Below are 23,288 nucleotides of genomic sequence, written 5' to 3'. Positions count from 1 at the left end.
TTAATTTCATGACCAGGGCAGCGGTCATATGCTGTTTCTAGGCGCTCATAAAATATGTCTTTGGTCTGTTCATCTTTATCTTCGGTCGGAGTATGGGCGCAAATGAGACTGATGTAGAAGAACATCGCTTTTATACGGATTATGGCAATTCGCTCATCTTTTGGAGTGAATCTGGAGACGAGGTAGTTTATTTTCCTTTTAGCCATAAATCCGCCGCCAAATTCATGTTTCGTTTAATGACAGCTATAATACAGGGCGTAATAACCTGATTTACTTACGGCTATCCCTTTCCATCGCATTTCCTGTAAGGCAACTATATCGGCTATGTACTTCTTGAGTATATCCGCCAAAGCAAAAACTACTCCTGTTCTGTACAACGTGAGCACATTTCAAGTGCAGATACGCAGACCGTAGTCCTTTATACGTTTGCCGGGGTCGTCACCATTGGGGGGGTTTGGTTTTCTTTTTCTTCGCTTTTTCATAGTAGGAGGGGTTTTCCGAGTGTGGGCAACTAACCCGACGCCTCAACCCAATTTTCTTATAGTTCTCGCGGCACATATCAGCTCAATATTTCAATGGATGATGAAAATAGCTACACCAGGAGACACCGCGGGGAGGTCAGTGTCCCTAATTAAGATGAAGGAGGGACCAAGATAAGCCTGGGCATCGCCATGTTAAAGCCAATCAAAGCCGTTCCTTGGTATCTATCATCCTCTACCCCACCCTGAAAAAATATTTTTAAAAAATCCACGTAGTGTAGGGTATAAATCCACAATAAAAAATAATAATAAATTAAACTACGCCGTCATGGTATTGGTTTATATATTCTGCACATAAATACACAGTCGAACTTATGTTCAAAGTTTTGAAGTTGTCTGGGTAGATTATTTTACATGTTAAACTAAATGATGATCAACAAACAATAACAAAAACACACCAAAATACCTACACCACTACATATTTGCAATATCCGAGAGTAAGGACAACAAATTTGTTGTTAGCACTCAGGAGCCAGGGGGTGGAGAGCGGTGGGTGCTCTGGTGGTGTAGCACGAAACACTCATCACAGACTTGTCGAACTTCTCAATAAATAAATAAATGTTGAATTCGATTGCCTGACAGGAAACGGTATATCGCGCATTTCCCCATTGTCTGTAAACGAGACAACAACGACACCATTCGATTCGAATCGAATAAGCGTAAAATAAATGGTAGTAACGGAAATTCTTAACGTGATACCGGAGGACATAAATAAAAAAAATATAAATCATTTTTAAAAGAATTTCTGAACAAAAAAAAGGAGTTTCAAAACTATTTGCAGTCACCGAAAATAAAAAAATATATTTGTGAAAGAATAGTGAAAATTAATTGAAATTGCCTGAATGGCTGCCTGAGTGAAGTGTAATTAAAATTGTTGCATACTTTGAGGCGTCACAAATATTCCTCAAGTGTGAATTGAATATTTTGTTAACATTGCACTATGGTTTTTTTTACGTTTATTTTGGCATAAACTCTAATTTTAAAGCTATTGAATTGAAATTTGGGTTGTATACATTTTTTATGCTCCCAAGATGACCTACCAATTTTCATATGATTTGGGGCACTATTTCATATAGCTGCTATATAGCCGTTCTGGCCGATTTGTCCCGACTTTTTTGTTTATAAAGCTATTGAATTGAAATTTGGTTTGTATACATTTTTTATGCTCCCAAGATGACCTACCAATTTTCATATGATTTGGGGCACTATTTCATATAGCCGATCGGCCGATTTTTCCCGACTTTTTTGTTTTTAAAGCTATTGAAGTGAAATTTGGTTTGTATACATTTTTTATGCTCCTAAGATGACCTACCAATTTTCATATGATTTGGGGCACTATTTCATATAGCTGCATATAACAAAATGTTTGTTCCTTACTTCGGCTATATTTCCATTACTGACTGATTTATTCAAAACAAAGGCCATGTCTCTGTCGTTGAATATTTTGGCTGAAACCATAGCAGCAATGATATAGCATATTTTGTGAAGAAACTTCGGAGGCTAATTTCCTTTTTAGCCTAGGTCCAGCATGTTCATAATTTAATTTTGGGCGACCTATTTTGTTTGGGAAAAAACATACTGCTCATCCATTACTATAATTATACTTTTACGGTTGAACTTTGGCAAATGCTTTTTTATATAACTATCAAAATCTTTAACTTGTTTCGATATCAAACGCATTTGGTCTTCATTTAAACTGATATTATTGATATTCTGTAACACATATTTCATAAGTGAATCTTCTGAGCGATTTTTGCTGCTCCAAATTTCAATAAGCGCTGCATGGGCAAACACATGTTTATCAGTAAAAAACACGAGTTGGCACAAAAAAGCACAAAAAAGGCTAGTTACCCATTAATTAACACACTTTTGTTAATAACTTGGCATTTACACCTTTTTGCAATGCTTTGCCATTCACAAGTTACACTCCACGGAACAAAACTACAATGTATAGATTTTATATAAAGTTAAACATAAACAAAACATTTCACAGTATTACAACAACAGACAAATATGACAAAAAGAGCATCTCGTCTTAATTTTACATACCTGCACTAACGTTTTCCATAATTACACATTTTAATTTTTTAAATTTTGTCAAATTACAAGCACTCGAACTTAGCTGATTTTTACCGCCAGTTGTACCAAAACAATGTGACGTTCAAACTGCTGACTTTTAAAGCTCGCCAGCAAAAAAAGGGTTGCCACCCCCATTGATATTGAATGTTTTTTTTTTCTAATATGGATGTCTACATTTAGGAAATCAGTTACATTTCAAAATATGAAAACAAAAAAAAATTGACTTTATGCCAAAAAATCATACTTTTTACCCATAGTGCATTGGTGGAACTTTGTCACGAAACGGCCGAACAACAGATTGTTAAGCGGAACATGAAAATCAAATTTTGAAGTAGTGCTTTATTATGAGTGATTTAAATATATAAAAAATTATTTAAAATAAACTTTCCAACATCTCGAGGGGAAAAATCAATATTTTGAAAAATAAAGTCCCTATCCAGAAAGCCAGAAACCCTTTATACATATTGTTATTTGTATATTATAGGTGATACGAGGGATCACTTAATAAGTGCTACACAAAAATATTTTTTAAAAAATCCCTGAAAAAATATTTTTAAAAAAATCCACGCCTCCAGGTCTTATAAGTGCCTTGAAAAAATATTCTTAAAAATCCAGGTCTTATAAATGCCTTGAAAAAATATTTTTAAAAAATCCGCGCCAGGCCTTACATATGCCTTAAAAAAATTCTTAAAAAATCCAGGTCTTACATATGGCTGGAAAAAATATTTTTAAAAAAATCCACGCCTCCAGGCCTTACATATGACTGGAAAAAATATTCTTAAAAAATCCAGGTCTTACATATGCCTGGAAAAAAATATTCTTAAAAAATCCAGGTCTTACATATGACTGGAAAAATATTTTTAAAAAAATCCACGCCTCCAGAGGCGAATATGCCCTTTGAAAATTCTTTAAAAAAATCCACGCCTCCAGGCCTTACATATGCCTGGAAAAAATATTTTTAAAAAAAAATCCACGCCTCCAGGCCTTACATATGCCTGGACAAAATATTCTTAAAATCCAGGCCTTGAAAAAATATTTTTAAAAAAATCCACGCCTCCAGGCCTTACATATGCCTGGAAAAAATATTCTTAAAATCCAGGCCTTGAAAAAATATTTTTAAAAATCCACACCTGATGCATGCAGGCCTTGAAAAAGTATTTTTAAAAAATCCACGCCTGTTGCCTGCAGGCCTTGAAAAAATATTTTTAAAAAATCCGCGCCTGTTGCCTGCAGGCCTTGAAAATTATTTTAAAAAATCCACGCCTGTTGCCTGCAGGCCTTGAAAAATATTTTTAAAAACTCCACGCCTGCTGCCTGCAGGCCTTGAAAAAATATTCTTTAAAAAAATCCACCCCTTAAATAGGACTTGAAAAAATATTCTTTAAAAAATCCACGCCTGAAAACATATTCTTTAAAAAATACACGCCTGAAAACATATTCTTTAAAAAAATCCACGACTGTTGCCTGCGGGCCTTAAAAAAATATTTTTAAAAAATCCGCGCCTGTTGACTGCAGGCATTGAAAAAATATTCTTAAAAATCCATGCCTTATTGGCTGCATTGAAAAACTATTCTTAAAAATCCATGCCTTATTGGCTGCCTTGAAAAACTATTCTTAAAAATCCACGCCTTAGTACATACTTAGCTGGCAGAATTTTCGTTCCATAAGCCGACCTTAAAGAAGATTTCCAGGCGCGTCGGTGTTTTCGCAGTTCTTCCAATTTGAAAGACCAAATTCGGCAATGTTGTCTTCCACTTGATCTTTCCAACTTATTCGTGGCCCTCCCCTTCTGCGTGAACCATCAGCTGGTTCGCTTCTGGCCTGGGGCATATACATCCATTCTAACAACATGACCTAGCCAACGTAGTCGCTGCAGCTCAATACGTCTAACAATGTCGATGTGGTTCATTCGACGGCGATATTCACCGTCAACGCAAATCGGTCCATAGATCTTTCGAGGGTATTTTTCTCTCAAACACTCCAAGAGCTGCCTCATCTGCTTGCGCAAGTACCCATGCTTCAGATCCACGGGTAGTATCAGCGTCTTGTAGAGTGTGAGTTTGGTCTGGCGGGAGGCGGCCTTGCTTTTGAGTTGTTTGCTCAGACCATAGTAGCATCTGTTGGCCATCACTATCCTTCTCCGAATTTCAAAACTGATGTCATTCGTTTTATTTATGGCGGTACCAAGATATGTAAAATTCTTAACTACCTCGAAGCTGTAGTTCTCAAGTTCCACAGTTGGTCCGAGTCTACTGGAAGTCTTGCGCGTTGATACCATCATCTTGATCTTCACGCCGGTTACTGCCAGACCCACTTTGGCAGACTCCTTTTCAATTTGCTCAAAGGCGAGCTATTACCGCTCGCAATGTTCGACCCATTGTGTTGATGTCATCGGCGTAGGCGAGTAACATGTGTTGTTTGGTGTATAGAGTGTCATTTCTGTTCCCCTTTGCCTTTCGTATGACCTTTTCCAGCAGGATGTTAAATAGGTCACACGACTAACTGTCACCTTGTTTGAATCCTCGATCTGTATTGAAGGGCTCCAAAAGGTCCTTTCCGACTTTAAGTGCTGATCTTGTGCCAGTTAAAGTTATCCTGCAAAGCCGAATTAATTTTGCAGGAATGCCGAACGCAGACATGTCTTTAAACACCTCTGAACGGTTAGGGCTATCGAATGCGGCTTTATAGTCGACGAATAAGTGGAATGTGTCGATGTGTTTTTCGTGAGTCTTTTCCAGGATTTGGCGCAGAGTGAAAATCTGGTCAATTGTGGATTTTCCAGGTATGGTCCATTGCCTTCAGTCGTTCACACAGTACGCTGGATAGCACTTTATATGCGATGGGAAGGAGACTGATTCCTCTATAGTTGGCACATATCGTCTTGTCTCCTTTTTTGTGCTCGGGACACAGGATGCTGAGTTTCCAATCATTGGGCATACATTCTTCTAGCCAAATTGTACTAATCAGCTGGTGCATGCTCCTGACAAGCATCTGGCCACCAGTCTTGCTTATTCGGCTGGTAACCCATCGGCTCCTGCTGCTTTATTGGTCTTCAGCTTGATTAATTGCTATTCTGACCTCATCTTGGCTAGGTGATATACATTCTATACCGCCATCACTTATTGGTTATCTTGGGGTATCTTCTTCACCGCCACTATTTGATACCAGAAGCTTTTCAAAATGATCCTTCATGTCACCAGGTTCCCTTCTTCATCTCTACAGGAGGATGTGCCTGCACCAAAGCCTTCGGTTTGGTATTTTACCCGTTGGTAGAATATTCGGAGTTCATTGTGACTCCTTTACATCTCGATTTGTTCACGCTCACGTTTTTCTTGTTCTTTCTTCTTTTTTTCTGAAAACACGTTTCTCCTCTCTTACGTGTTTCTCTCCTAACGTGTTGCTACTGTCTGCAGGGTTGCCCTATACGCTGCGTTTTTCACATCTGTATCATTACGACACTCCTAGTCGTACCATGGGTTTCTTGGTGGTGGTTTTTGGTACCGAAGTGTTGCTTTTGCTGCAGTATGTAGGGAATGGACAATTCTTTGCCATTGTGCTTCCATAGGGACAAGGGGTGCTTTCGCCAAGCAGTTGGGTAAGTTGAGCGGAGTAGGCTTCTGCTATCTGTTATGTTTGCAGCTTTTCGACGTCAAATTTCCATGTTACATTAGATCGCACCTTTGCTGCTACATTAAGACGCGTGCGTACCTTGGCTGCTACAAGGTAATGGTCCGAATCGACATTCTCTCCCCGGATCGATCGGACGTCTAAAACTCTGGATGAATGCCTTTCATCTATCACAAAATAATCGATTTGATTTCTCTTTGTTCGATCAGAAGAAATCCAGGTGGCCTTGTGTATATCGAGATGCTTGAATCTGGTGCTGCTAATTACCATGTTTTTTTTTGCTGTCGCGAAGTCAATCAACCTCATGCCGTTGTCTGATGTTTCTTCGTGGAGGCTGAATTTTCCGACGATGGGACTAAAAATATTTTTCCTTCCGATTTTTGCATTAAAATCTGTGGGGCTAAATATATATTCTCTTCCGTTTTTTTTTGCATTCAAATCTTCTAGCAGAATTTTAATGTCATTGCCAGGGCAACGATCATATGCTGTTTATAGGCGCTCGTAAACTATGTTTTAGGCCTGTTCATTTTTATATTCGGTCGGAGCATGGGCGCAAATGAGACTGAAGTAGAAGAACTTCGCTTTTAGTGAGTGAATCTGGAAACGATGTCTTTTATTCTCCTGTTAACCATAAATCCGCAGCCAAATGAATGTCTCGTTTCATAGCAGCTATAATACAGGTCGTAATCATCTGATTTACTTACGCCAGTCCCATTCCATCGCATTTCCTGTAAGGCTATAATATCGGCTTTGTACTTCTTGAGTACATCCGCCAAAGCGAACACTGCGCCTGTTCTGTACAACTTGCGCACACTCCAAGTGCAGATTCGCATATCGTGGTCCTTTATACGTTTGCGGGGGTCGTCAACATTAGGGGGGTTTGGCTTTCTTTTTCTTTGCTTTTACATAGTAGGTTGGGGTTTCCGAGAGTGGGCAACTAACCCGACGCCTCAACCCATTTTTTATAGTTCTTATGGGTGAGCTCGCGGAACATATTAGCTCACTATTTCAACGGGTTGATGAAAATAGCTACCCCAGGTGGCACCACGGTGAGGTCAGTGTCCACAATTGAGATGAAAGAGGGACCGAGATAAGCCTGGACTTCGCCATGTTGGTATCTATCTATCGTGGTATCTATCATCCCCTACGCCACCCCCACGCCTTAGCAGATGTCTTAAAAAATATTTTTAAAATATCCACACCTTAGTAGATGCCTTAAAAAAATATTTTTAAAAAATCCACGTCCTTTATAGAACCCTCGTATTGCTATTCCACCTCCTCCTTAATGTCACAGGTGTACTACAACAATACCCATATATCTGGTAAACAAATTTATTGTTTGTTTACCAGTCAGTCTCCATGCCTGTCGGAGTTGAACATGAATCGATGGTACCTGTATGTGGCATAAACTTAAGTGGGTTACAGAACTCACTATCTATCCTACTTCTATGTACAATAAATGCAACATATTTATTTTGTGTGCATCCCACCAACAACAACGTAAATAGAATAAAAAAATTATGGCATTTATATAGAAAATCGGAGAATAAAATTGAGAGGGTTTCATACACATATACATATATGCAAATATATAGATGTGTGTATGTCGTATGTAAGTGCCCGTAGTAAAAATACCACTTCGTCATATAGTCGAGCTTCATTATTAGAAACTACTTTTGTTCAAACACGAATCGGCGAACTTGACCTGCCACATTTAATCGCTCATATAGACATATATATGTATGGAGCCCACTTCTCCCGCTCATTCGAAGAGGGAGGCCGTCTAAACCTGTTATCTGTTGAAAATAATAAAACAGTGTCATATTTATCACCTGAATCGTGAGGTAAACACAAAACAAATAAATACGACGGCAACAACAATTCAATCGCTACGCAACAGTAAATGACACGCATCGGGGTTGGCATGAAAATTCCTATAAAGTTGCACGCAATTTTCGTATTCTTCGCGGTGTTGGAATTCGTCTTAATGTACGCAATAATGGCTCGTGTTCTCATTTAGGGGTAATCAATGATGATATTATGATGGTGTATTTAATTGTAATGGGATTATAAAAAATTGCGGAAGGGTTGAACATTTCATTTTTAAAAATATTTTTTCAGGGCAGTCGTGGATTTTTACAAAAATATTTCTTCAAGGCGTGGATTTTTAAAAAAACATTTCTTCAAGGCGTGGATTTTTTAAAAATATTTTTCCAAGGCCTGGATTTTTTAAAAATATTTTTTTCAAGGCCTGGATTGCTGACACTGACCACCCCACGGAGTCACCTGGTATAGCTATTTTCATCACCCGTTGAAATAGTGAGCTAATGTGTGCCGCGAGTTCACCCATAAGACCTATAAAAAATGCGTTGAAGCGTCGGGTTAGTTACCCGCACTCGGAAAACCCCTCCTACAATAAACCAGTAAGGAAAGTAGTAAAGTCGGACGGGGCCGACTATATGATACCCTTCACCACTTTGAGTATATTCAACAGATGAATCCTAACAGAAGTCGCATTTTTAAAGGACCAGTAAAATGAAATTGGAACCATAAACACATCATTCTGCAACCGATACTAAATTGTTCATTTGGTCAGATATAGAAGCTATATCTAAATCTGAACCGATTTCAGGAAACTTAACACACATCATTCTAGACCTAATTTGTTACGCTGTGCCAAATTTCGTGCAAATCGAAAGATATATAGGGACTTTGGTGCACCATTTACATTAAATCTGACGAAAGTATATGTGGGAGCTATATATAAATCTGAACCGATTTTCAGGCAACTTTACACACATCATTCTAGACCTAATTTGCTATGCTGTGCCAAATTTCGTGCTTAAATCGACTCAAAAAGTGATTCTATGCATATTCTCAAAAGGAGCCATGGGTCTATCTCGATTATTTTTGCATGTTACAAACATATGCACAAAAACATAATACCCTGTACCAGAAAAAAGAATTTGGTTCAAGAACCTCAAAACCTGGGGGCTACCAGAAAAAATTGACCAATATTTATATAATATATATAATTTATAGTGGAGAGATGTGCTACCTAATAAGAACTCGACGTACTAAATTACAGTCAATTTGATCGAAAAAACCGATCAGAACCCCCAAAATACCAAAAATTTTGGGGTACCGTTATATGGGTACTACCAGAAAAACTGGACTATATTTATAATTTTTAGTGGAGTAATTTGGTACCCAATAAGAACCCAATGTACAAAATTTCAGCGAATTCAGTTATAAAACGAGCCCAAAAACCCGAAAATACCGAAAATTGGGGGTGCCCTTATATGGGGGCTTTCCGAAAAAATGGACCTTTATTTATAATGTTTGGTAGGGAGATTTGCTACCCAATAAGAACACAAAGTACCAAATTTCAGCGAATTCGGTCGGAAAATGCGATCAAGAACCTCAAAATACCGAAAATTTGGGGGTACCCTTATATGGGAGCTATGCCTAAACGTGGACCGATTTTCTCCAATTTCAATAGGGTTCGTCCTTGGGCCAATTAAATGACCTGTGCCAAATTTCATCCAAATCGGATCATAAATGCGACCTGTACTTTGTTAACAAAAATACATGGACGGACAGACGGACATGCATAAATCGACTCAGAAAGTGATTCTATGCATATTCTCAAAAGGAACCATGGGTCTATCTCGATTATTTTTGCCTGTTACAAACATATGCACAAAGACATAATACCCTGTACCACAGTGTGGTGAAGGGTATAAAAAGCAAAGAAAAAGAAAACCAAACCCTCCTAATGCTGACGACCCCCGCAAACGTATAAAGAACCACGATCTGCGAATCTGCACTTGGAATGTGCGCACGTTGTACAGGACAGACGCAGTTCTCGCTTTGGCGGATGTACTCAAGAAGTACAAAGCCGATATTATTGCCTTACAGGAAATGCGATGGAAAGGGCGTAAGTAAATCATACGATTACGCCCTGTAGCCTACTCCGCTCAACTTACCCAATTGCTTGACGAAAGCACCCCTTGTCCCGATAATAATATAGAAGCACAATGGCAGAGAATTGCCCACTCTCTACAAACAGCAGCCAAAGCAACACTTGGGTACCAAAGACCACCATCAAGAAATCAGTGGTACGATCAGGAGTGTCGTAATGCTACTGATATGAAAATCGCAGCGTATAGGGCAACCCTGCAGACAGCAGCAACACGTAATGCGATCGAGTACTATCGGGAGAAAAGGAGAGAAGAGAAACGTATTTTCAGAAAAAAGAAGAAAGAACAAGAAAAACGTGAGCGTGAGCAAATCGAGATGTACATTAGTCAGAATGAAGTCCGAAAATTCTACCAACGGATGAAACAAAGGCTTTGGTGCAGGCACATCCTCCTGTAGATATGAAGAAGGAAACCTGGTGGTGACAGATACAGACAGCGTGCTGAGGATCTGGAAGGAGCATTTTGAAAAGCTTCTGGTATTGAATGCTACTATTCAAGGTGAAGAGGATACCCCAGAACCAATACTAGTTGACCACCTAGCTAAGATTAGGTCAGAATAGCAATCAATCGGCTGAAGAATAATAAAGCAGCAGGTACCGCTGGGTTAAAAGCCGAACTATTCAAGTAGCATGTACCAGCTGATTAGTACAATTTGGCTAGAGGAATATGCCTGCCCAATGATTGGAACCTCAGCATCCTGTGTCCCGTGCACAAAAAAGTAGACAAGACGATACGTGCCAACTATAGAGGAATAAGGCTACTTCCCATCGCATATCACACAGTACGCATATCCAGCGTACTGTGTGAACGACTGAAGCCAATGGTCAATGATATTATTGGGCCATACCAATGCGACTTCAGACCTGGCAAATCCACCATTGACCAGATTTTCACTCTGCGCCAAATCCTGGAAAAACCCACGAAAAACACATCGACACATTCCACCTATTCGTCGACTATAACGCTGCATTCGACAGCCCTATCCGTTCAGAGGTGTACAAAGCCATATCTGCGTTAGGCATTCCTGTAAAATGAATACGGCTATGCAGGATAACTTTACCGGGCACAAAATCAGCAGTTAAAGTCGGAAAGGACCTTTCGGAGCCCTTTAATACCGAACGAGAATTCGGACCTTTTTAACATCCTGCTGGAACAGGTCATACGAGAGTCAAAAGTGAACAGAAATGACACTCTGTACAACAAACAACACCAGTTACTCGCCTACGCCGATGACATCGATATAATGGGTCGAACATTGCGAGCGCTAACAGCTCACCTTTGAACAAATTGATAAGGAGTCTGCCAAAGTGGGCCTGGCAGTAAACGGCGAGAATACCAAGCTGAGATGGTATCAACGCGCAAGACGTCCAGTAGACTCGGAACTTGAGAACTACAACTTCGAGGTAGTTAAAGATTTTATATACCTTGGTACCCCGCCATAAATGAAACGAATGACATCAGTTTTGAAATTTGGAGAAGGATAGTGATGGTCAACCGATGCTACTATGGTCTGAGCAAACAACTCAAAAGCAAGACCACCTACCGCCAGACCAAACTCACACTCTACAAGACGCTGATACTACACTTGCTGTTATATGGATCGGAAGCATGGGTACTTGCGCAATCAGACGAGGCAGCTCTTGAGTGTTTTAGAGAAAAATTCTCCGAAAGATCTATGGGCCGATCTGCGTTGACAGTGAATATCGCCGTTGAATAAACCATGAGCTGTACCAGCTATTCTCGGTCATTGACATTGTTAGGCGTATTGAGCTGCAGCGGCTGCGTTGGATAGTTCATGTTGTGAGAATGGATGAAGATGCCCCAGCCCAGAAGGCATATACATGCGAATCAGCTGATGCTGCACGCAGAAGGGGAAGACCACGAATAAGATGGAAAGATCAAGTGGAAGACAACATTGCCGAATTGGAAAAACTGCGTAAAAGACCGACGCGCCTGGTAATCTTTTTTAAACTCGGCTTATGGAACGAAAGTATGAATTTTTTAAAAATAATTTTTCACGGCGTGAATTTTTTAAAAATATTTTTTCAAGGCGTGGATTTTCAAAAAAATTTTTTCAAGGTGTGGTTTAAAAAAAAATATTTTTTTCATAACTTGGCTTAAAAAAATATTTTTTTCATAGCTTGGTTTAAAAAAATATATTTTTGCACGGCGTGGTTTTTTTAAAAATAGTTTTTCAAGGAGTGGATTTTTTTCAAAATATTTTTTTAAGGCGTGGATTTTTTAATAATTTTTTTCCAAGGCGTGGATTTTTTCAAAATATTTTTTCAAGGAGTGGATTTTTATACCCTTCACCACACTGTGGTACAGGGTATTATGTCTTTGTGCATATGTTTTTAACAGGCAAAAATAATCGAGATAGACCCATGGTTCCTTTTGAGAATATGCATAGAATCACTTTCTGAGTCGATTTATGCATGTCCGTCTGTCCGTCCGTCCATGTATTTTTGTTAACAAAGTACAGGTCGCATTTATGATCCGATTTGGATGAAATTTGGCACAGGTCACTTAATTGGCCCAAGGACGAATCCTATTGAAATTGGAGAAAATCGGTCCACGTTTAGGCATAGCTCCCATATAAGGGTACCCCAAAATTTTCGGTATTTTGAGGTTTTTGGGCTCGTTTTATAACTGAATTCGCTGAAATTTTGTACATTGGGTTCTTATTGGGTACCAAATTACTCCACTAAAAATTATAAATATAGTCCAGTTTTTCTGGTAGTACCCATATAACGGTACCCCAAAATTTTTGGTATTTTGGGGGTTCTGATCGTTTTTTTCGATCAAATTGACTGTAATTTAGTACGTCGAGTTCTTATTAGGTAGCACATCTCTCCACTATAAATTATATATATTATATTGGTCAATTTTTTCTGGTAGCCCCCAGGTTTTGAGGTTCTTGAACCAAATTCTTTTTTCTGGTACAGGGTATTATGTTTTTGTGCATATGTTTGTAACATGCAAAAATAATCGAGATAGACCCATGGCTCCTTTTGAGAATATGCATAGAATCACTTTTTGAGTCGATTTAAGCACGAAATTTGGCACAGCATAGCAAATTAGGTCTAGAATGATGTGTGTAAAGTTGCCTGAAAATCGGTTCAGATTTATATATAGCTCCCACATATACTTTCGTCAGATTTAATGTAAATGGTGCACCAAAGTCCCTATATATCTTTCGATTTGCACGAAATTTGGCACAGCGTAACAAATTAGGTCTAGAATGATGTGTGTTAAGTTTCCTGAAATCGGTTCAGATTTAGATATAGCTTCTATATCTGACCAAATGAACAATTTAGTATCGGTTGCAGAATGACGTGTTTATGGTTCCAATTTCATTTTACTGGTCCTTTAAAAATGCGACTTCTGTTAGGATTCATCTGTTGAATATACTCAAAGTGGTGAAGGGTATCATATAGTCGGCCCCGTCCGACTTTACTACTTTCCTTACTGGTTTTAAAATATATTTTTTTTCAAAGCGTGGATTTTTTAAAAATATAATTTCAGGGCGTGGTTAAAAAAAAAATATTTGATTTTTTAAAAATATTTTATCAAGGGCTGGTTTAAAAAAAAATATTTGATTTTTTAAAAATATTTTTTCAAGGCGTTGATTTTTTAAAAGTATTTTTTGGAAGCTAATTTTTTTTAATTCCTCTGAGGCAACCCTTCCCCTATTAGTTTTTTTTTTTTTTTTTTGTACATCTTCCGTTCTTCCTCCATTTGATGGATAATTGAAGAGTTCTAATGGCATGGCTATGAATCATTGACAGGTTTGTTTGTGTTTTTTTTTGTGTCTTTGGCCTCAGTTCAAAAATTCATTTGAACTCTTCTGGGCTTTCGTTTTCCGGCACTTCTTCGTCGTCTGGAGTTTCGTGACAAAGTTTTATTGCAAAATTATTGAATTTCGAAAATGTTAACGTTGGCGACGATGTTGATGTCGACGATGATGATGAGTGCAAATACTTGTGAATAAATTTGCGACATGAAAGTGAAACCAATAACAAAAAAAAAAATTAAAAGAAAATTTCTTTCGTCAAAACTTTTTAAAACAATATGAAAACTAATTTTTGAATATTAAAGAGAAATATGAGCTAAATTTTCGGGTAACACGTAGCCTGTAATCGACACACTGATATTACAAGAACTACAAATTTGAAAATAATGGTAAGTATGGGAATTGGAAATTGATTTGGAGCAGAGGATAGGTTGTATTCATAATTTTTTCAATATTGTGTACCCACTAAAATAGTCCGGCGAATGTCCTCATGTAGCCCTCTTGGATGCTGCCTTACAGCATAGCCATCATCATGATGCTGGCGGTGGAGGAGGTGGAGATACCCATGAAAAATATCAACAAATCATTGATGACTTAAAACGAGAATTGGAGCAAATGTCCTGCGAGGTGATTCAGGTTAAGCGAGAGTGTTGTAGTAAAGCTAAGGATCCAATCGCGGAGGAGGGTGCATTGGATTTAACCAAGTCTCTGAAGGAGTTGGAGTTACAAAATGATCGTCTGCAAGAGGCCCTGAAGCAGCAAAGCGAAGCTAAGGAGGCTGCCTGCAGAGAATTGGAAACACAAGTGGGTGAAAATTCAGAAAAATTCAAAATTTTTTCAATTGGTTCCAAAATTGATTTCATTTATCTTTATTTTGTTAATAATAATTTTTATGATTCCAAAAAATAAGTTTTCAAGTCATGGATTTTTTAAAAATATTTTTCAGGGCGTGGATTTTTTAAAAATATTTTTTCAAGTCATGGATTTTTTAAAAATATTTTTTCAAGGCGTGGATTTTTTAAAAATATTTTTTCAAGGCGTGGATTTTTTTAAAATATTTTTCAAGGCGTGGATTTTTTTTTAAATATTTTTTCAGAGCGTGGAAGTTTTTCAAAAAAATTATTTTTTATAAATGCGTGGATTTTTTTTAAACATTTTTTGAGAGGCGTGGATTTTTTTAAATATTTTTTCAAGGCGTGGATTTTTTTAAATATTTTTTCAAGGCGTGGATTTTTTTAAATATTTTTTCAGATGCGTGGATTTTTCAATTTTTTTTTCGGTGGCGTGGATTTTTTAAAATATTTTTTCAGAGGCGTGGATTTTTTTTAAATATTTTTTTAGAGGCGTGGATTTTTTTAAATATTTTTTCAGAGGCGTGGATTTTTCAATTTTTTTTTTTCTAAAAATATTTTTTCAAGGCGTGGATTTTTTAAAAAATATTTTTTCAAGGCGTAGATTTTTTAAAAAATATTTTTTCAAGGCGTGGATTTTTAAAAAATATTTTTTCAATGTGTGTTTTATTTTAAAATATTTTTTCAATGTGTGTTTTATTTTAAAATATTTTTTCAAAGCGATTTTTCTTTTTAAATATTTTTTCAAGGCGTGAGTTTTTTTAAAATATTTTTTCAAGGCGTGGGTTTTTTTAAAATATTTTTTCAAGGCGATTTTTTTTTAAATATTTTTTCAAGGCGATTTTTTTTAAATATTTTTTCAAGGCGTGGATTTTCTTTTAAATATTTTTTCAAGGCGTGGATTTTTTAAAGAATATTTTTTCAAGGCGTGGATTTTTTAAAGAATATTTTTTCAAGGCGTGGATTTTTTTAAAAAATATTTTTTCAAGGCGTGGATTTTTTTAAAAATATTTTTTCAAGGCGTGGATTTTTTAAAAATATTTTTTCAAGGCGTGGATTTTTTTAAAAATATTTTTTCAAGGCGTGGAATTTTTTTAAAAATATTTTTTCAAGGCCTGGATTTTTTTAAAAATATTTTTTCAAGGCCTGGATTTTTTAAAAATATTTTTTTAAAGCGTGGATTTTTTTAAAAATATTTTTTCAAGGCCTGGATTTTTTTAAAAATATTTTTTCAAGGCCTGGATTTTTTAAAAATATTTTTTCAAGGCGTGGATTTTTTAAAAATATTTTTTCAAGGCCTGGATTTTTTAAAAATATTTTTTCAAGGCCTGGATTTTTTAAAAATATTTTTTTAAAGCGTGGATTTTTTTAAAAATATTTTTTCAAGGCCTGGATTTTTTTAAAAATATTTTTTCAAGGCCTGGATTTTTTAAAAATATTTTTTTAAAGCATGGATTTTTTAATAATATTTGAGTTAATAAAAAATTATAAAAATTTTCCTTTTCAGAATAATAATCTCAAATGCCAAATAGATAGCCTGCACAAGGCCCTCGTGAATCGTGATCAACATATTAAGCACCTGAGTGCGGCGCTACATAACAGCCAACATTTTCAATCCTGTCGTGCCAATAATCCCAGCTGTAAAGCTAGCCATAGTAGTAGTCCATCCGACATGTGCTGCAATAATCAACAAAGAGTGGCGGATCTCGAAAAACGTTTGGAGATAATGTCCAAAGAATTGGATAAATCACAGCGCCAAGAATATTTTCTTCACTCAGAGACCAGGAAATTGAATGAAGAATTAAATGAAAATAAGAGAAAAAATGGTAATCGAATATCTATTCTCAAATATCCCTCGATATGATAAAGTGTGTCTACTTTTTTCGACAGGGGATCTGATTACGCAAATCCAACGCCTATCTGGACTCTTGAAATCCCAGGAAAGTCATCGCTTAGGCTTGGCAAAGAAGTATGAGGACCTGGAAGAAAATTTTGAGGATCAGGCGAAAAAACTGAGGACAGCCAATGCTCAGTTAACGGTGCTGAATGAACGATTTCAGTTAATGGAAAGGGAGCAGCATCGGCATAATTTGGAGGTAGGTATTATTTGAGAGGGTCCGGTAGTACAAAATGAAAAAATTCGCTGTTGCAAACGTAAATTTACTGTGAAAAAAATTCATTTCGGGGCCCGGGCCACTCGGTCCGCCCCCTGCGTACGTCCATGGCCAGAAGGCATATAAAAGTGAACCAGCTGATGGTTCACGCAGATGGGGAAGGCCACGAATACTATAGAAAGATCAAGTTGAAGACAACATTGCCGAATATGGTCTTTCATATTGGAAAAACTGCGCAAAAAACCGACGCGCCTGGAAATCTTTTCTAAGCTCGGCTTATGGAACGAAAGTTCTGTCATAAGCCAGCTAAGTTGAAGTATTTATAGGCGTGGATTTTTTAAATAATTTTTTTCAAGTTTTTTTAGACCTACATTGAGGCTTGGATTTTTTAAATGTTTTTCAGACCTACATCGAGGCGTGGATTTTTTAAATAACATTTTTCTGGCCTACATCTAGGCGTGGATTTTTTAAATAATATTTTTCAGGCCTACATCTAGGCGTGGATTTTTTAAATAATATTTTTCAGGCCTACATCTAGGCGTGGATTTTTTAAATAATATTTTTCAGGCCTACATCTAGGCGTGGATTTTTAAAATAATATTTTTCAGGCCTACATCTAGGCGTGGATTTTTTAAATAATATTTTTCAGGCCTACATCTAGGCGTGGATTTTTAAAATAATATTTTTCAGGCCTACATCTAGGCGTGGATTTTTAAAATAATATTTTTCAGGCCTACATCTAGGCGTGGATTTTTTAAATAATATTTTTCAGGCCTACATCTAGGCGTGGATTTTTAAAATAATATTTTTCAGGCCTACATCTAGGCGTGGATTTTTTAAATAATATTTTTCAGGCCTACATCTAGGCGTGGATTTTTAAAATAATATTTTTCAGGCCTACATCTAGGCGTGGATTTTTTAAATACTATTTTTTCAGGCCTACATCTAGGCGTGGATTTTTAAAATAATATTTTTCAGGCCTACATCTAGGCGTGGATTTTTTAAATAATATTTTTCAGGCCTACATCTAGGCGTGGATTTTTTAAATAATATTTTTCAGGCCTACATCTAGGCGTGGATTTTTAAAATAATATTTTTCAGGCCTACATCTAGTCGTGGATTTTTTAAATAATATTTTTCAGGCCTACATCTAGGCGTGGATTTTTTAAATAATATTTTTCAGGCCTACATCTAGGCGTGGATTTTTTAAATACTATTTTTTCAGGCCTACATCTAGGCGTGGATTTTTTAAATAATGTTTTTCAGGCCTACATCGAGGCGTGGATTTTTTTAAATAATATTTTTAAGGCCTACATCTAGGCGTGGATTTTTTAAATAATGTTTTTCAGGCCTACATCTAGGCGTGGATTTTGTAAATAATATTTGTAAGGCCTACATCGAGGCGTGGATTTTTTTTAATAATATTTGTAAGGCCTACATCTAGGCGTGGATTTTTTAAATAATATTTTTCAGGCCAACATTTTGCTTTGTTTTGTTGTTGTTGCTATTTCTTGATTATTACCCAGATCAATAGTTTTAGCCTTAAAGAACAACTGACCATCCACTTCGCACAAAACATGATTTTAGGCTACTGATATGGTAGCCAATAACATGATCTGACGGTGATAGGCCGGCCACAAGTGCCTGAACAAAAGGCAAAGGCATCCGGCCAAATTGGCGTTACATTGAATTGCACACTGCAAGTCAACATCAAGTTTCGGTTGCAAGTACTATGGCCCCGCAGCCTGCAGTATGTCTGTCTGTCTGGCTGGCTCGGATATTAACTTTGGCGGTAGGTATTATTGTGAAAATATTTTGGGGACCCTTCATTAAGGTGTGGATGCTTGTAAAAATATTTTGGGGACCCTTCATTAAGGTGTGGATGCTTGTAAAAATATTTTGGGGACCCTTCATTAAGGTGTGGATGCTTGTAAAAATATTTTGGGGACCCTTCATTAAGGTGTGGATGCTTGTAAAAATATTTTAGGGACCCTTCATTAAGGTGTGGATGCTTGTAAAAATATTTTGGGGACCCTTCATTAAGGTGTGGATGCTTGAAAAAATATTCTTTAAAAAATCCACGCCTTGTTTTGACCCTTGAAAAAATATTCTTTAAATAATCCACGCCTTGTTTTGACCCTTGAAAAAATATTCTTTAAAAAATCCACGCCTTGTTTTGACCCTTGAAAAAATATTCTTTAAAAAATCCACGCCTTGTTTTGACCCTTGAAAAAATATTCTTTAAAAAATCCACGCCTTGTTTTGACCATTGAAAAAATATTCTTTAAAAAATCCACGCCTTGTTTTGACCCTTGAAAAAATATTCTTTAAAAAATCCACGCCTTGTCGGGATGCTTAAAAAAATATTCTTTAAAAAATCCACGCCTTGTCGGGATGCTTCAAAAATTTTTCTTTAAAAAATCCACGCCTTGTGTGGATGCTTGAAAAAATATTTTTAAAAAATCTCCGCCTTCAAAAAATATTTTTCTTTAAATTCGATGTCTTCTCATTCCAGCGTAAATACCTCACCGACGAAGTCATGGCCCTCAAAGAAAAAGAAGCCGTTTGTGTGGGACGGCAAAAAAGTCTGCAAGAACAATTATTGAAAATCGAAAAGGAGCTCTTCTCGGCCCACGAAGTTATGCGCGATCAACAACATGTCATGAAAACCAATGATCTGGCACATGCCGAAGAGGTGCATCGCCTAAAGGAGGAGCACTATGACACCCAACGAAAATTGAAAAATTTAACCGAGGATTATAAACGACTTCAGCAGGCCTACGAGTGAGTAGTAGGCCTACGAGTGAGTAGTAGGCCTGAGTATCCTTCATTCATCATCCTTATAATAACCCTCAGCGTATCCTATTGTCCTTTTCTAACAGAAACGAACAGGAAATTTGCAAACAATCGGAAAAGTTACTTGAATCCTTTCGCAAATGGAAGGAGGACCAGTTGCGTGCGGATGCCGAGAACAAGAAGAAATTTGAACAATTAGAAGCCTATATTCAGCTGCTGTATCAGGATAAGGCGGAGATGTTGAATACCCAGAGGACCATGTGGGAGGACTATAAGACACTGGAGGCGGAATTGGAACGTTTGAGTATGACAGCATTTAGTGTGTCCAATCCACAATTGGGTGTTACGGTGACGAATACAATGGTAAGTGAATTATTTTATCAGCCTTGCTTTAGCCGTTCACTCTTCCCTTCCCTCAAGCTGGCGGAACGTTTATCGGCCATACGTCAAGCCCGAAGTCGTGTCATGGAACAGACCTTGTTAATGGAAGAGGCAATGCGTCAAAAGGAGCAAAACGGAGCCCCTGGGGCCAGTAACTCAACAACCACAGCCACTGCTACAACTACCGATAAACCAAGTTTGGATTCCTTGAAACCGGATTAAGCCAGGATATTATGAACACGAATAGACAGACATTTGAATACGTGTGTTGTTGTAAATATGTGTATTTCTATATATTACAAAATATTTATATTTTGTTAATCGATATTTTAGGGACCTACCCATACATAGCCTATAGAGACCCTTAATTTTGTAATTATCTGTAAAAAAAAATTTAAATAAGGATTTCCGAGGACCTTCACTAATTAGCCTACAATTTAGTTTTAGTAATTATATTAATAATACTTAGAGAAATACTTTGTAATATTGATATCACTCTGAATATATCGCGATGGTGTTCTTTTTCTAGATGTTTCAATATTTAAGAGTATTAGATTCAAATTTTTGGTATTTAATGCCTGGGTAAGTAGATTGTATATTTTAAAGAATATTTTTTTTTCAAGGCCTATATAAGGCGTGGATTTTTTAAAGAACATTTTTTCAAGGCCTATATAAGGCGTGGATTTTTTAAAGAACATTTTTTCAAGGCCTATATAAGGCGTGGATTTTTTAAAGAACATTTTTTCAAGGCCTATATAAGGCGTGGATTTTTTAAAGAATATTTTTCCAAGGCCTATATAAGGCGTGGATTTTTTAAAGAACATTTTTTCAAGGCCTATATAAGGCGTGGATTTTTTAAAGAACATTTTTTCAAGGCCTATATAAGGCGTGGATTTTTTAAAGAACATTTTTTCAAGGCCTATATAAGGCGTGGATATTTTAAAGAATATTTTCTCAAGGCCTATATAAGGCGTGGATTTTTTAAAGAACATTTTTTCAAGGCCTATATAAGGCGTGGATTTTTTAAAGAACATTTTTTCAAGGCCTATATAAGGCGTGGATTTTTTAAAGAACATTTTTTCAAGGCCTATATAAGGCGTGGATTTTTTAAAGAACATTTTTTCAAGTCCTATATAAGGCGTGGATTTTTTAAAGAATATTTTTCCAAGGCCTATATAAGGCGTGGATTTTTTAAAGAACATTTTTTCAAGGCCTATATAAGGCGTGGATTTTTTAAAGAACATTTTTTCAAGGCCTACAACAGGCGTGGATTTTTTAAAGAATATTTTTTCAAGGCCTACAACAGGAGTGGATTTTTTAAAGAATATTTTTTCAGGGCCTATTTTTTCTAGACCCACAACAGGTCGTGGATTTTTTAAAGAATATTTTTTCAGGGCCTATTTTTTCAAGACCCACAACAGGTCGTGGATTTTTTAAAGAATATTTTTTCAGGGCCTATTTTTTCAAGACCCACAACAGGTCGTGGATTTTTTAAAGAATATTTTTTCAGGGCCTACAACAGGCGTGGATTTTTTTAAAGAATATTTGTTCAGGCATCCATACAAGGCGTGGATTTTTTAAAGAATATTTTTTCATGGCCTATATAAGGCGTGGATTTTTTAAAGAACATTTTTTCTAGGCCTATATAAGGCGTGGATTTTTTAAAGAATATTTTTTCAAGCATCCATACAAGGCGTGGATTTTTTAAAGAATATTTTTTCAAGCATCCTTACAAGGCGTGGATTTTTTAAAGAATATTTTTTCAAGCATCCATACAAGGCGTGGATTTTTTAAAGAATATTTTTTCAAGCATCCATACAAGGCGTGGATTTTTTAAAGAATATTTTTTCAAGCATCCATACAAGGCGTGGATTTTTTAAAGAATATTTTTTCAAGCATCCATACAAGGCGTGGATTTTTTAAAGAATATTTTTTCAAGCATCCATACAAGGCGTGGATTTTTTAAAGAATATTTTTTCAAGCATCCATACAAGGCGTGGATTTTTTAAAGAATATTTTTTCAAGCATCCATACAAGGCGTGGATTTTTTAAAGAATATTTTTTCAAGCATCCATACAAGGCGTGGATTTTTTAAAGAATATTTTTTCAAGCATCCATACAACGCGTGGATTTTTTAAAGAATATTTTTTCAAGCATCCATACAAGGCGTGGATTTTTTAAAGAATATTTTTTCAAGCATCCATACAAGGCGTGGATTTTTTAAAGAATATTTTTTCAAGCATCCATACAAGGCGTGGATTTTTTAAAGAATATTTTTTCAAGCATCCATACAAGGCGTGGATTTTTTAAAGAATATTTTTTCAAGCATCCATACAAGGCGTGGATTTTTTAAAGAATATTTTTTCAAGCATCCATACAAGGCGTGGATTTTTTAAAGAATATTTTTTCAAGCATCCATACAAGGCGTGGATTTTTTAAAGAATATTTTTTCAAGCATCCATACAAGGCGTGGATTTTTTAAAGAATATTTTTTCAAGCATCCATACAAGGCGTGGATTTTTTAAAGAATATTTTTTCAAGCATCCATACAAGGCGTGGATTTTTTAAAGAATATTTTTTCAAGCATCCATACAAGGCGTGGATTTTTTAAAGAATATTTTTTCAAGCATCCATACAAGGCGTGGATTTTTTAAAGAATATTTTTTCAAGCATCCATACAAGGCGTGGATTTTTTAAAGAATATTTTTTCAAGCATCCATACAAGGCGTGGATTTTTTAAAGAATATTTTTTCAAGCATCCATACAAGGCGTGGATTTTTTAAAGAATATTTTTTCAAGCATCCATACAAGGCGTGGATTTTTTAAAGAATATTTTTTCAAGCATCCATACAAGGCGTGGATTTTTTAAAGAATATTTTTTCAAGCATCCATACAAGGCGTGGATTTTTTAAAGAATATTTTTTCAAGCATCCATACAAGGCGTGGATTTTTTAAAGAATATTTTTTCAAGCATCCATACAAGGCGTGGATTTTTTAAAGAATATTTTTTCAAGCATCCATACAAGGCGTGGATTTTTTAAAGAATATTTTTTCAAGCATCCATACAAGGCGTGGATTTTTTAAAGAATATTTTTTCAAGCATCCATACAAGGCGTGGATTTTTT

At 36.3% G+C, this 23,288-nt stretch overlaps 1 protein-coding gene across 1 annotated transcript; it reads left to right on the top strand.

Moving 5' to 3' along the window:
* Window positions 1–324: 324 nt before the first annotated feature.
* LOC133331653 (CAP-Gly domain-containing linker protein 1) lies at window positions 325–20,385 on the top strand. The gene is made up of 7 exons (XM_061540034.1): window positions 325–378; window positions 14,496–14,825; window positions 16,380–16,698; window positions 16,763–16,968; window positions 19,502–19,770; window positions 19,869–20,145; window positions 20,203–20,385. Exons 1-7 carry the CDS (start codon window positions 325–327, stop codon window positions 20,383–20,385), a joined length of 1,638 nt encoding a protein of 545 aa, XP_061396018.1.
* Window positions 20,386–23,288: the final 2,903 nt, after the last annotated feature.

The sequence above is a fragment of the Musca vetustissima genome, unplaced genomic scaffold (assembly GCF_032173495.1).
Source record: "Musca vetustissima isolate MV318-11 ecotype Yass unplaced genomic scaffold, APGP_CSIRO_Mvet_v1 utg35676, whole genome shotgun sequence".
Taxonomy (NCBI): domain Eukaryota; kingdom Metazoa; phylum Arthropoda; class Insecta; order Diptera; family Muscidae; genus Musca; species Musca vetustissima.
This window is presented reverse-complemented; position numbering and strand designations above follow the sequence as displayed.